Source organism: Sycon ciliatum, chromosome 1 (assembly GCF_964019385.1).
Source record: "Sycon ciliatum chromosome 1, ocSycCili1.1, whole genome shotgun sequence".
Classification (NCBI taxonomy): domain Eukaryota; kingdom Metazoa; phylum Porifera; class Calcarea; order Leucosolenida; family Sycettidae; genus Sycon; species Sycon ciliatum.
The window spans coordinates 6,541,636-6,556,485 of record NC_088643.1 but is presented as its reverse complement, the minus strand read 5'-3'; the positions used below and the strand labels follow the sequence as shown (position 1 = coordinate 6,556,485).

At 48.9% G+C, this 14,850-nt stretch overlaps 2 protein-coding genes across 2 annotated transcripts; both read left to right on the top strand.

Annotated features, from left to right (window-relative positions):
• Positions 1-5,221: 5,221 nt before the first annotated feature.
• LOC135811421 (uncharacterized) lies at positions 5,222-8,477 on the top strand. Its single transcript, XM_065324662.1, has 2 exons — positions 5,222-5,489; positions 6,478-8,477. Exons 1-2 carry the CDS (start codon positions 5,316-5,318, stop codon positions 7,486-7,488), a joined length of 1,185 nt encoding a protein of 394 aa, XP_065180734.1. The 5' UTR covers positions 5,222-5,315; the 3' UTR covers positions 7,489-8,477.
• On the top strand, positions 8,477-14,338 carry LOC135805706 (uncharacterized). Its single transcript, XM_065319824.1, has one exon. The coding sequence runs from the start codon at positions 8,477-8,479 to the stop codon at positions 14,336-14,338; it is 5,862 nt and encodes a 1,953-aa protein (XP_065175896.1).
• The last annotated feature ends 512 nt before the right edge of the window (positions 14,339-14,850 follow it).

Below are 14,850 nucleotides of genomic sequence, written 5' to 3'. Positions count from 1 at the left end.
TAATTATGATGCACCGTAGCTGTAGTTTTAATCTACCTGTTACCGCCACATTTACTGATTGCGTTTGCGGAAATTCCTAAAATATACTACGTCTACTACTACTCAATTTACCACACAAAGGACTGAATGAAGTAGGGAAATAATCATCCCATGATCTTCTACAATGTGAATGCTTCCACGTACGCGCATGTCATTGTGCAGCATCCGAAACTTCAACAAAACAATGATTCAAAGAGACGTTATTCAAGATAAGTCATGCATTTCTACGTTCACTGGTATAATCAAAGATTCCGTTCAAGGCAGCTGCCATGGTGTGTACCTTACCACCTTTAACACACGTTGTCAGTCCGCTCATTGACTAGCATGAAATCGTTTGTAGCAGGAGTACTCTTGTTTGTAGTGAGGATCAATCTACAAAACACTATTGGTAAAAACAATCCAGAGTCACCTCGATGGAGACGGACAGTTCCTACGAGACCTGCCTGTCGACATCAGGGTCAAATGGCAAGTCATTTAGCCGTTACGCACGACAATCTCAGGAACACCAGTCATGTCCTCCTCCGACGAACCAGCTACTGTATGTAACTTCAGAACTCAGAACGACACAATTATACAAACAGAATGAAAAATGCTTCATCGACGGTGTGACTTTGCGTTTCGCTTCGTGTTTCTTTGTGTTTCTCTTGAAAATCTAGCAAAATTGAGTCATTCGCATGAAAATGTCTGGTTACGTCAGCGAAATCCGCTGATTTTCCCCATTTTTCAAGCGCTGAATGGCGCAAAAACTGTGAAATCACGGCAACGAAATAGTGTTCGACGAGCAAACAAACCTCCTTGCACCGGCATTGGTGCACAGCTTCGGGACGGCCAAGTTCTCAAATCGTCCTCTAGAGACCCTTACCTACCTCTGTGCGAAGTTTCAAGTCCTCTCTCTGAAGTGGCATACCCCGAAAATAAAAAGCATCCTACAGATTTCAGCTCCAGGACTATAGGTTTTGTCCATCATCCCTAGCACTAGCACTGCGCAGGTGTTCACTTCAAATGCATGTGCACGCATTTGTGGGATATGAATAAAAATCGTATATTCAATTTTCTGTGTGCACCCCAAAGCAATTTTGTCCGTCAAGGCTTATAATATGGCCCAGTTTATGCAAAACTGGACCTTAGGGTGCGTTCCTATATTCTCTAGCTTCTAGGAGAAGAAGAAAAGAGAAGTCAAAGAAACCGGGATAATTCAAGAACGGGTCTCAAAAAATTCGGAGATATTTTGCACATGTCAAGGAAAATGAAGCGCCAAAGGAAGCGATCTTGAGTGATGAATGTAATATGCACGTGTGCGTATGCGAAAAGGGAAATGGGTACACTCATGATCAACACGTGGCTTTTAGTCGTAGTTCGCAAGCACTGATCCCAAATCGCGGGAATCTCCATTGCAAGTTTCAACCACCTCTGAAGCTTGGAGACCCTCCTAAAAGTCGGAGAGAATAGGAAAAGCTTTCGAACTTTTCGGAGAGTGTCCAACTTTACCGAGAGGATTTAAGAACGCACCCTTAGTTAGGGTGCTTTTTCACAAAAATTAATAATGTTTTTCTGCTTTTGTCATCTAGAGGTATCTAGTGATCACATGGCAAAGTATTAAACGGAACAAATCAATATCGATGACCCAGAAGCTTCTTAAACAAGCATAGGTACATATCAGGAAATATAACAATTTATCACAGCGTTTTCCACATCAGAATACTATGTGTTACAAAAGGCAGTGAATAAATCAGCCATCCAGTTGTTGTTGCACAACAACTCTCGGGCAGCCTCTGGCGTAGAGCATGGATGGTCTTGATCCTCATCACTGCGGACCAATAAAAATTGCTTGAACACCATCCCAAGTCTGCTGAAAACCCACAGAAGTCCAGAACAGGAGGGAGGGTAGCTACAACTACACCTGGAGTCCCAATCTGTGCATGCCGCAGGGGAAGCAACATTCTAACAGCACGGACTTCATCTTGTACATGCTTCTGTGGTACATGTAGTCCATCCTGGTTCTGCTTCAAATTTGATCTCTGTGGGAAACTCAGTGGTAGCATACGCGTCAGTGTGCCATGATTCCAGCGCTGAGCGCAGAGAGTTCATAGATCACAACAGACACAGGTTAGTTCAGCTCTTGCCCCATGCTAGGATTTTGGTGTACAGCACGGAGTTCAGGGTGACAGATCATGTCATAAGCGGCAGAGCTCTTTGGTCCTAACTCGAGTTGATCCAGGACATTTCAGTTGAACCGCCTCTGTCGCCGGTGCCTCACTAGTGTGTCTCCTCGTTGTGTATTTCTCCTGACTGGAGCTGTCCTAAAATCATAAGGGCCCTACGAGGATTTCAAGATGTCAAAAAGTACTTCCACCAGCGAAGAGCTTCTTTGGCGGAGCGCATAAATAAAGTTGAATTTCTCGTTGCTAAAATAGGAATTGGGTGTCGACAAAAACATCTTGTGAGAACTGTTGTCGTTCTCTACCAGACGCGACGATTCCTACCTAGGGAGTCCAATGACTTCTTGCAGAGATGGACAGCAGTTGGCCATCATGAGCCAACGCTCCTACTACACTTTTAGGACAATCAAAAGCTTTCATTGTCGCAATGAACTAATTTTTGTTTGGATATGCACATCGCGAAGCAAGAGATTTTTGCCGTTGCAGAAAATGACTTTTTCTGCCAAAACATATTTTCACCCGTAGGTCGATTCTCGCTGCTACTGGGCCAAGGAATAATATTATTATTCACAAAGAATAATGTCTGCGGCCTTCATCCTATTCATGGCTATATTAAAAGAATAGTACTAGTCAAAATAATATTTTGAAAGGATTGGGAGAACTTCAAATTCAAAGGATCAATTGGGGAAGTGAACTGCCTGAATTTTTTCTCTTTTCAGGCAGTTCACTTCCCCAATTGATCTTTCAAAATAATATTCTTCTTCTCGACCTGCTGGTGTTTTTTGAGTCTGCACGCCAAGAAACACCGGCTACTGCACTTGTATTCCCAGCATCTGTTTATGCTTGACGCAAGGAAATCGTTATTTCTTGATGCCGCTTTCTAACGTTACTTAACTTACCCAAGGTAGTGATCTACCTAAGACTACCCGAAAGTATATCTTCACACTTTACCCATGTCATGACCCCCAATTGGTTAAAAAAATTCTAATTGTCCACAAACTCCAATGCAGCCACTTGCACATTCGGGAAACTTCACTTCTCAACTCCAAACTCCAAAAACTGACTTGTTTAGGGAAAACAATGGAAAATCCACAACTGGCTTTAATCGGTCAGAAAAAGGCTAAAAGCCACTCGACCCATTTGTAAGCTATGAGATTAGGCCGTAGCGGTAAATCCATCAGCCTTGCTGGCTGTTGAATGTTGAAATCCCTCAGCCAGGTTTCTTTCCGGGGTGTAGATCAACTTTACAAAATCCTTGAAAATATGACATATTTCCAATGACTTCTTCTGAAGGAATCCTTGGAACTGGCATGTACATTTTTCAAATTTACAGCTACAGTACTCGATCTGCGGACAGAACTGTTTTGCCCTTTGTGGACTCATCAGCGCAACATAGAGAAAATGGACCTGATAGCAGTGAGAAATAAATTTTCCAAAGCCAGATTTAAACCAGGCGCGAATGCACCTTGCCAGAGTGCTCCAACCGACAACTCAGTGAGCTCTGCATAACGCAAACAGCAAAGGCACTACCCACCACGAGAGTGCTCAACTTGTATGAACAGGAGCGAAATACTGTAATTTCTCAAATTTTCGGTGTACTTTTATTTTCGGTACGTCTTGTTCATACCTAAAATTTCAATACACCGAACAAACACTAACACACATAATCCAATAGGGAACTGCTTCTCTGTACCGAAAATTTCTGTTCACCTAACCTGGCCTGTTGCCTTCATACCGAAAATATTGAGCACCAAAAATTTCTGAAATTAGAGTACTCAATCCGGGGACAGAACTGCTTTGTCCTTCGTTGACTCATCAGCGCAGCACAGAGAAAATGAGGCCGGACCTGATTTGAATTGAAAATAATTTTTAAAAGCCAGATTTAAACCAGACCCGAACACACCTTGCCACTATGCCAGAGTGCTCAAACCGACAAGTCAGTGAGCTCTGCATAACGCAAACAGCAAAGGCACTACCCACCACGAGAGTGCTCAACTACTAGAAGAGCAGGAGTGAAATACTAAATGTTTCGTTCTTTGTGGACTCGTCAGCGTAGCATAAAGAAAATGAGATCGACCCTGACAGCAATGAACAATAGAATTTCCAAAGCCAGATTTAAACCAGGCCCGAACGTACCTAAATTAACTTTACAGCTACAAATGATCAGCCATTTTAGCGATCATCAGACAGCAGACAGCAGCATTTATTATTGTATATCTGTACATAACCATTCTGGTGTTATGGTTGCCAATTGTGTTCTAAGGCGGCAAGAAAAGATACAAATAAGACTGGGATGATTAAATATGTGGCTGTAAATATCAAGATCATCAGCAGCAGCAGCAGCAACGAGAGAGAGAGAGAGAGAGAGAGAGAGAGAGAGAGAGAGAGAGAGAGAGAGAGAGAGAGAGAGAGAGAGAGAGAGAGAGAGAGAGAGAGAGAGAGAGAGAGAGAGAGAGAGAGAGAGAGAGAAAGAAAGAGAGAGAAAGAGAGAGAGAGAAAGAAAGAGAGAGAGAGAGAGGGAGGGAGGGAGATAGAGAGAGAGAGGGAGAGATAGAGAGAGATAAAGAGAGAGAGAGAGAGAGAGAGAGAGAGAGAGATAGGTAGATAGAGAGAGAGAAAAAGAGAGATGTCTGTATGGTTGATGAGTCCAGTTTTGTTTTGTAATTTGAGACCATTTATGATGAACTCGGATGGAGAGCCAAGGATAAATGTATAGAAAGGAAAAGAAAAGTGGACATAATAGCGAAACGTGTAGTTCCCTTGTCCTTTTTCTTTTCTATAGTATAGATATATGATGATGGCGGCTATAGGGTCGTGATCCAGGAATGATTCCATCCAAAAAATAGTGCAAGGAGTTGTAATGATGGCTTGTTGATGCAACTCTATGACACTATCGACCAACAATTCTGTATTGGTAAAGTATGTTTCTATATGCCTGACTGCTTGTATGTTTGCTTTTGTGCATGTGTTCCTCTTCATATGTGTGTGTGTGTGTGTGCGTGTGTTTGTTGGTTGTGCGGACGTCCAGGTCATTCGGTCGAGGACGGGGAATACAAGACTAGGCCTCTGAGCGAACCTTGGCAACGGAGGGTCAACAACCTATTGACTATTGATACCATGTCAAGGGAATTAACGTCAACCGCGTGTGGAATGGACAGCATTGTATTCGACGTGTGGGTAGAACATGTACTGCCCTTGTTGTCCATCCGGGACATCTTTCGGCTGTGTGGAACCTCCAGGCAGGTTCCGTCGCTGCTGTTCTGGGAACACACGTTTAGACATCTATGTCGGGTAAGTAGTTTGTTTACTTGAAGTTCTAATTTAGATTGCAAAACAATCGGGCATTGATGTCCAATATTATAATGGCGATAGAATAAAAAATGAAAAGTGTCTCGAGAAAATGAGAGAAATAAAGGGAAAATACATGTACTGGGAATTACAAGCCTTTTTTTTACAAACTTTACAATCAGACAAGAACGGGGAAATGAGGGCAGATGCTCAAGGGAGGTAATGTTAGGCTAGGTTAACCATGGACGAACACTTTCAGCATTAGTTCTAACGAATTATGGCGACAAGTGGAGGTGATCTCCTGTGGCAGGGTGTTCCAAAGCTTCACGGCGGAAACCAATGGTCAGCTGTTGCCAGGTGTTCCCAGCGTTAGAGGGGCACAACGTATTTGCAATTGTCATTACTACGGGTGTTCCTGGGATGTTGGAGTTACTGTTTTAGAATAGAGCTAATGCTGGTGGTGTGAACATGGTGCATAAGGAAACGGAGCTTGCATTTTGCAAGTTCAATGGCGAGAATGAATCATGTTAGACATTCGGTGAATTATCATGGGAGCTAAGTGTTTGAAATGCTAAAGAACTCTAGTATGCAGTTTTGTTGTGGGGGGGGGGGGGGGAGTCGGCACACAACGCCGTCTCCTGTTCACACTCGAAATGCAGCCGTTTTGTCCGTATACGTCTCGTTGCAATTCTACTTTACTATTCCCGGGGAATTGTGTGTTTCTCCCTACGTGTGAGCTTGCGCTATTCCTGCCGACTGGAATTCTCACTTGACTGACTCACGACAACCATCCAGAGCACACGAGAAGTCCATTGAATCTTCCACTTCCATTCTATTATTTAAATTGAGAAAATCACAGACGGAAGCGTCTAAGGAAAACTGGCTGTACTATCATAATGATCAGGTCCAATTGTCAACCGATATGCCTCACGAATGCACAAATAAGTTGTTTTCACTATCAATTTGTGTATTCTTTGTCCCATGCGTGCAGCAACGCTATCAACTCAGTCCTGCTTTGGACGTGTCATATATAGACGTTGCCAGAAACCTGGAAATTGTCACCGGTGTGGCTGGCCTGTATCATAGCCGGTGCATCGATACCATGCATTGCATTTACGGCAGCGATGTGGATGTTGGTTTGGTCGGCAGAGAAAAGAAGCAGTCGATTATCACACTGTCGTGCCTAGAGTTGATGCTGCCAGCACAGTCGAGTCATACCACGAGCTGGGACAGCGCTGGCCTGTTCAAGTCACTCGCCGAACGCCATTTACTACATGCACAAGAAGATCGAGAGTTCCTACCAAACCTTTTGCTGAGGGAAATCGACCGAAACGTTAAGTCGACCAAAGACTTGAGTTCCCTTTGCTTTGAACCATTGCAGTACCTGTTTAGAGATGTGGCAGATTTGTTCAAGCGTTTCGCATCGAAGAAATCGCGTCAAGCAGTGATTATCAACTCGATGGAACCACTTGTTTCAAGGATGACCAAATACATACCTTACTTTAACCGCTCGCGGAGGCTTATGAAAATTGCGCATTCCCTGCACAATTTAGCCCAGAAAGACAGAAAATTGTTATCAGCTCTGGAACTTGAAGATCTCAACGCATTTCCCCTTATCGACGATGATGATGAGTGGACGGACTCGTATAACCCTTACTACCATTGTGATATCAACTATTACGACAATTATGATCTGGGCGAAGATATGGATATGTCCCGAACATTGGTCGACATGGCCGCCAAGCTCTCAGAAAAGCACTCAGTTCTGAAGCTGCTGATAATGGGTAGGCTTAAGACATTGAATCCCGAGAATTACTTCATGGCTCTCAACGAATATGAAGAATTCTGGAAGAGTTTGGCTAAGTCAAGTCGCCCCAGTCGTAAAGTTCTATGCAGCGGCTTGGGAAGCCATCTACTTTCATCAATATCAGGATCGCCTGATCAGAAGCTATGGACAATACCGGAGCTAGTGAACGCCATGAAGAATTTTGGAAAAAACTAGTTTTCTTTGCGGCCAGAAAAGCTACCGCTTTCAGAGAAGCAAAGAAGACCAGAATGTGTGCAAGAAGACGAAAAGAAAGAAGACGAAGAACGCGAAGAATAGTCCGATTATCATCTAAACAGCGCCCCGTGTCAACAACCGATTCCCATGGCGATCACACCGACACACACGCGCACGCAGACACACCAAGACACGTATACACATGGAGGTACATTTGACACCCCACATTACATTGTATATTGCAATGTTATGCATCTCGAACTTCGTGATTGTATACCTCCTTATTTTGATAGTCCACTTCACCCGCCCTTGTTAACACTAACAGTGTTAGTCACGGCTAGTTGTTACCGTTTCAAGTATTCAATGATGATGATGATTGACTAGATCCTTCTTATCCTCTGTTCAGGTGATTCTACTCTCTCATGCATTCAGTGTTATAATTACTATCCAGCTCTGTCCGACTTGTGTTCAGTTGCCTGCATGCTCCAGTTTGTGTTTGTCTAGGATCTGCTGTGTGCGTTTCATCTCTCTGTTATGTCTGTAGTGATCTTGTGTCTTGGTGCCTGAGGCGCGCTTGCTGTCACGCATTCATGTATTCATGCTCTGATGTCTAGACTTTCACTTGCGCGTGCGCTGCGTGCGTGTGCCGGCTCTTTTCCCGTGTATCTATGCATTATGTTGCTACACTACAGTTCCGGCTTATAGTTCCGTTTTGAGTCGGACTTTTGACTTTAGTTTTCTCAGCTGTTGCTGTTGTGCTTTTAGTTGTTTTCAAGTCAGATTCCTTTTTCCTTCTCTGTTGTTGCTCATGATTATCAAGACTGTAAAAGTATGGAAGTAAGACAATAACTCCAGTGTGAGTTTATGAGCTATTGTTGGTAGTTTGGGTGCTTGCATCCAAACATCTGGTCCTTCGAGCCGGATCAGTGGATCCGAATCGGTTCGAGAGTTGTCATTTCGTAGATCTACCAGTGCAGTGATTAGAGAAATGGCGGAACCTGGAAAAAGTAGCAGGAGCACGAAAGGTGTTCCCCCAGTAAGGTTCAGAGAGCCTGAGGCAGAGCTAGACGATACGAAGAGTAGTGTCTCTTCCCTGACATCGTCCGCTTCCTCTACTGCTTCCAGGCGTCGCAGAGCGGAGTTGAAGTCGGCGGTGCGGCTAGCAAAGCTGGAGCAGGAGTTTGAAGTCCAGCAGCTCAAGCGACAGAAAAGAATCCTGCAGCTGGAGCTAGACGCCGAGTTGGCTTCCATTGAAGGAGACGAACTAGAGTCAGAGGGACGTCCGGAGGAGACGGAGCCGTCCACTGACGCGTCATTTCAGACCTGCGCTGAGAGCCTGGCGTTGTTTGCGCGGAAGATGGCGGCGTCTGATGATGAGACTGACGATGACGACCAGGCAGTCACGGAGCGAAGCGTCTCCGCTGGTCCTCCCGCTGCAGGTTTTGTAGCTCAAGCGTTCAAAACCGACGACCGGTTGAACGGGGAGCTCAAGTCTGAGACTCTCCAGAGCCGTGGCGTTTCTCGCCTTGATGGAGATGGCTCCACCGCAGACAAAGCGACCGAACAGCAGGACAGCGTTCCTGCTGAAACACAAGTGTCCACCCCTGTCGGTGTTGACAGGACGCCAGCTCCGGTCGCTGTAGGGCTTGACAAGCCTAGTGGTAGTAGTATGGAGATTACTCCAGTAGTACAAGGTCATTTGGGAAGATCGTGGCCTCAGGCAGCTTCAGATACAGCACGTGGAAAAGCTGACAGAGTGAGCAGCTGGGTACAGGGCGTTCAGAGTGCACCCTTCAGTGGTATCAGCCAACATCAGATCCAGCCACTGGAACTACCCAAGTTTGATGGTTCACAGAAGAACTACATCAGGTGGAGGCAGAAGTTTCTGAGGCTGGTGGACGACGACCACATGGTCTCAGAAGATTACAAGATGGCCCGTCTAAGGGAAGCTCTAGAAGGTGGCACGGCAGATGACCTGATTGCGGATCTGCTGGATGGCCCTGGCGCATACAGCGCTGCGCTCAAGGAGCTAGATGAGTGGTATGGGAGTAATGACCGCGAGCTCGAGCGCCAACAGCAGGAACTTCTAGCACTTCCACGGATCACCTCAGAAAGGGACTCCGACAAGCTGCAGCAGTTGGCCGTCAGACTGCGGAATGTTCTGTTGAACATGTCAACTGCCAGTTTAACACCAGGCCGTGATCTTTACATCGCAATCACGCAGAAGCTTCCCCGCGGGATGTTGACGAGGTTTGTCGAGTCTCATGACGATTCTTTAACGAACGTGAAGACACTATCCACCTGGTTGATGAAGCGAGTGCACACCCTGCGTCAAGTTGATGCCAGGCTGACCGAGTCTGACCAAGATCAGAAGAAGCCTGCACTGTCCAAGCCACCGCAGCGTCCAGCTCAGAACCGACCATGGAACCCTAGGGGGGCGGAGCGATCGTATGCTGCCGGTCCCCCCAAGCAGAGTGCACAGTGCCTGAAGTGCAGCGGCAGTCACCCCCTGGAGCGGTGTCCTGCCTTTGAGAAGATGTCTGTCCCTGATCGCTGGCAGCTAGTCAAGAGCAGTAGTCTGTGCATCTGCTGTTTCCGGCCCGGGCACAGAGCGTACAAGTGTGACACCGGCAAGTGTACGGTCTGTCAGAAGACGCATCATGCTATGCTGCACATAGAGCAAAAAGGGAGCGCTTCCAACACACGCACCACCGCAGGAGCGTCCGCCAACGGCACGCCTACAAGCGAGAAGGTGACCTACCATGCCAGTGCAGACTCAGTCCTGCACCCGTCTAGCAGCACAACGTTCATCGATGATGGGATCTCATTCATGACTGTGCCAGTATTGCTGAAGAACGAGGACCGAGTGGTCGAGTGTACTGCTCTCTTCGACTCTGGGTCGACAGCCAGCTACATCCAGAAGGACGTTGCAGATCTTCTTGGCATCCAGCCAGCATCGCAACCACTGAAGGTCCAGACGCTAGGAGGGAACAGCGTCAGCACAGATGCAACCCAGTCGACAGTCACCATCTCCAGCAGCGACGGGAGCTATGTTTCCTCATTGGACGCTTGGGTCTTGCCACAGGTAACTGGAGACTCCAACATCATCGAGTGGCACGCGCGCAAGAGTAGTTGGGACCACCTACGAGAGATCGACTTCCCAGTTTCCCATAGTAAGAAGATTGGTATCCTCATCGGCCTCAATGCTACGCCGCTCCACAAGGCTCTGGAGGAGAGATGTGGCCCACCCGGCAGTCCAGTGGCACGACTCACCCCGCTCGGTTGGGTGTGCTACGGCCCGACATCAGCTCAGGCTGACCCAGCTCGTGTGGCCACCCATTGTGCTGTCCGTCTACCGAGTGACAGCGTGGAGCAGGCGGACGATCGCTTGGACGACCTGGTGAAAGACTTATGGAATGTCGAGAGTGTCGGTCTCGGAGTCAGCCCAACGTACCGAACGCCAGCCGAACAGGAAGCAGAAGCCATGACGACCGCGACCTTGTCGTATAGCGGTGGGCGGTACTGTGTCGGCATCCCATGGCGCAGCGCGGATGGCCCGAAGGTGCGGAACAACCGGCCAATGGCAGAGCGCCGTCTCCGTAGCCAAGAAAGAAGTCTTGAACAGAAGCCGCACATCGCGGCAGAGTACAACCGCGTCCTTGTATCGCACATGGCAAAAGGGTACATTAGGCAAGTGCCAGCAGAAGAGGTAGCTGCGGATGGAGAAGATCAGTGGTTCGTTCCGCACTTCCCCATCGTTCGCCAAGACAAGGTCACCACCAAGGTGCGGGTGGTGTTCGACGCGGCCGTCTCTTGGAGTGGATGTAACCTCAACGAGGAGATGCACGCAGGCCCACCACTGCAGAGCGACCTTGTACACATCCTGCTACGGTTTTGTATGGAGCCAGTGGCAATCGTCGCCGACATCAGCGAGATGTTCCTTCAAGTTGGCCTCCGGCCAGACGACAGGAAGTACACCAGATTCCTGTGGCGAAAGGACAACAACAGCGAGCCCGAAGTCTTTGAGTTCAACAGACTGGTTTTCGGGATGAAGGCATCGCCCTACCTCGCCACCAGAGCGTTGCGACAAACGGCGGAGGATTTCTCCAGCAGTGACCGAGACGACAGCATCGACATTCCAGCGCTGGTCAACAAGGCTTTCTACGTCGATGATCTTCTACACGCTACCCAGGACGAGTCCCAGGCAGTAGAGATTCAGCAGAAGTTGGACGCAACACTCAGCAAAGGCGGCTTCCACTTGCGCAAGTGGCACAGTAATTCAGCAGCCGTGCTCGACGCTATCCCACCAGCAGACAGAGCACCCCAAGCCCAGGTCATGTTAGAAGACGCGGCTTGCAACGCACCGCCTGTTTCCAAGACTCTTGGAGTGACCTGGATGGCAGACAAGGATCAGTTCACGTTTGTGTATAACGCGCCAGCCGAGGACTATGCCATCACGAAGAGATCGGTCCTGCGGAAGATGGCGACGATCTTTGACCCGCGCGGCCAGCTGCTACCGTTCACCATCAGAGCGCGGATCCTGTTTCAAGAGGCCTGTATTGCCGGCCATGGTTGGGATGACCCTCTCAGCACAACAGAGGTGAAGAAGTGGAAGACGTGGTTCGCGGAGCTACCGGACCTCACCTCAGTGTCAGTTGACCGTTGCTTCAAGCTTGCAGGAGCACTCCCACAACCATGTGCCACTGAGGTTCACACCTTCACGGACGCGTCCGATGCAGCGTTCGCTGCGGCATCGTATGTGCGAGTCACCTACCCAGACGGACAAGTGAAGGTCACGCTGTGCATGGCAAAGAGTCGTCCAACGCCAATCAAGAAGATGTCAATTCCGAAGCTCGAGTTGAAGGCAGCGGCCCTGGGCGTACGTTTGAGCACGGAGGTCGCCACAGCTCTTGACATCCCAGTAGCGCACCACTTCTTCTGGACGGACAACATGAATGTTCTGTTCTGGGTGCGTTCTCACAGTCGCAAGTTCGCCACAGACGTCGGTGTGAAGATAGCGGAGATCCAGACAGTGACCTCTGGTAAGCAGTGGCAGCATGTGCCCGGCAAGTCAAACCCAGCAGACCTCCCAACACGCGGAATGACAGCTTCAAGTCTCGCAGCGTGTGACGAGTGGTGGCAAGGCCCGAGTTTCTTGCAAGCGCCGCCGTCAGAATGGCCGAACCGTGACATCGTTGTGCCGACGAATTTGCCTGGAGAAACCAAGCGCCACCAAGCATCGTCCCTGCTAGCCACCGGTCCGAGCATTGACCGCCTCCAACCAGATCGATACAGTTCCTGGATTCGCCTGAAGCGTGTCACTGCGTGGTGCAGAAGGTTCTTTCGGCACGCCAGCAAAGGGAAATGCTGCAGGCAGGACACACCGCAGACTGGAGGATCGGCAGCGGTGGAAGGCACCATGGTGTCCCTCGAATACCAGCGTACGAGAAAACCGCAGAAGTTTCTCGTGCAGCCCCTCACAGTTACTGAACTGGAGTCAGCTGAAGATGTGTGGTTCGCTAAGGCTCAGCAAGACGAGTTCAATGAGACGATTGAAGCGTGTAGAAGTCAGCGGCCCATCCCGGCGTCAAGTCCACTGCTACGCCTACAACCGGTTCTGGATGACAGCAACCCTCAGCTACTGCGGATGGACGGCAGGTTGAGCACGGCACATCACCTTCCCAGCAGCCTCCGTAGGCCCGTCATTCTGCCAACGAAGCATCCGGTCACAGCCCTTGTAATCGCTCATGAGGATGCGGCTCACAATCACACTGCTGGCGTCAACCACCTGTTGTCGACCCTGAACTCGAAGTTCTGGATTGTACATGGCCCAGCGGCAGTGAAAAGGCACCGGAGCCAGTGTACGGCCTGCAAGAAGATTTGGGCAAAGCCTGCTCAACAGCTGATGGCACCACTACCCGACTTCCGCACCGAGGAGCCTTTCCGAGCTTTCAGTCGGGTGGGCGTGGATTACGCCGGACCCTTTCTGACGAAGCAAGGGAGAGGAAGAAGTCGAGCAAAGCGCTATCTCTGCTTGATGACGTGTCTTCAGAGCAGAGCAGTTCATCTTGAGATGGCGTATGGCTTGGACACGGAGAGCTTTCTGCTGGCATTCACCAGGTTCGCGAAGAGAAGAGGTGTACCGGATCTCGTCGTGTCCGACAATGGTACCAACTTTGTGTCAGCCGAGCGTGAGCTACGAGAAGCCATCGAAAGCCTCAAGAACAGCCAGGTTGCCGCTACCATGGCCTGCAAAGGCGTGGAGTGGAGGTTCAATCCGCCACGCTCACCGCATCACGGCGGGGTCTTCGAAGCAATGGTCAAGTGTGCCAAGAGAGCGTTGGTCGGCATCTTGCACAATGCTGTGTGTTCTGATGAGGAGCTCCAGACTGCCTTCACCACTGTTGAGGCTCAGCTCAATCGTCGACCTCTAACGGCCCAGAGTGGAGATGGACAAGACCCGGAGCCGCTAACACCCTCGCACTTTCTAGCGGGATCGACGACCGTGATGACCGCGGTCGAGGAAGATGGCCAGGCGTACCACCTCAAAGCCTGGAGGGTGTTGCAGAGCTGTTTAGCCGCGGTCTGGAAGCGCTGGCTACAAGAGATGGTCCCAAAGTTGAACATACGTCAACGATGGCAGAAGAGCCTTCCCAACATCCGGATTGGAGACGTGGTGCTTGTCCTGGACGCGCACACTCCTCGCGGCCAGTGGCCCCTCGGGAGGATCGAAGCGATCTACCCAGGCACCGACGGAAGAACACGTGTTGTCGACGTGAAGGTGAAAGGGAAGCAATACCGCCGACCTATCACTGTGCTCATCCCGATAGATGCGGTGCGCACTCCCTGAGCAGAAGAGTTATGGCAGCTATTGCGTTTTTGCACCACTCATTAGGTATGACAATCTGTGCTGTGTGCATGATACTTGTTAAGTCTGATAGAAGGCTATAGAACTAACTTTAGGGTCATTCTTATTCTGCGATAGAGAAAATTACGCTCTACCTCTCTTGTTTACGCTCTACTTCTTTGTTGCTTGTTCGTGAAGCTACAGACGATTAGTACATTGCGATTTAGAGTGTTTTCGTTCCCATTCTGCTTATGGTCCCTCAAGGAGGGGGTGATGTTCAGGTGATTCTACTCTCTCATGCATTCAGTGTTATAATTACTATCCAGCTCTGTCCGACTTGTGTTCAGTTGCCTGCATGCTCCAGTTTGTGTTTGTCTAGGATCTGCTGTGTGCGTTTCATCTCTCTGTTATGTCTGTAGTGATCTTGTGTCTTGGTGCCTGAGGCGCGCTTGCTGTCACGCATTCATGTATTCATGCTCTGATGTCTAGACTTTCACTTGCGCGTGCGCTGCGTG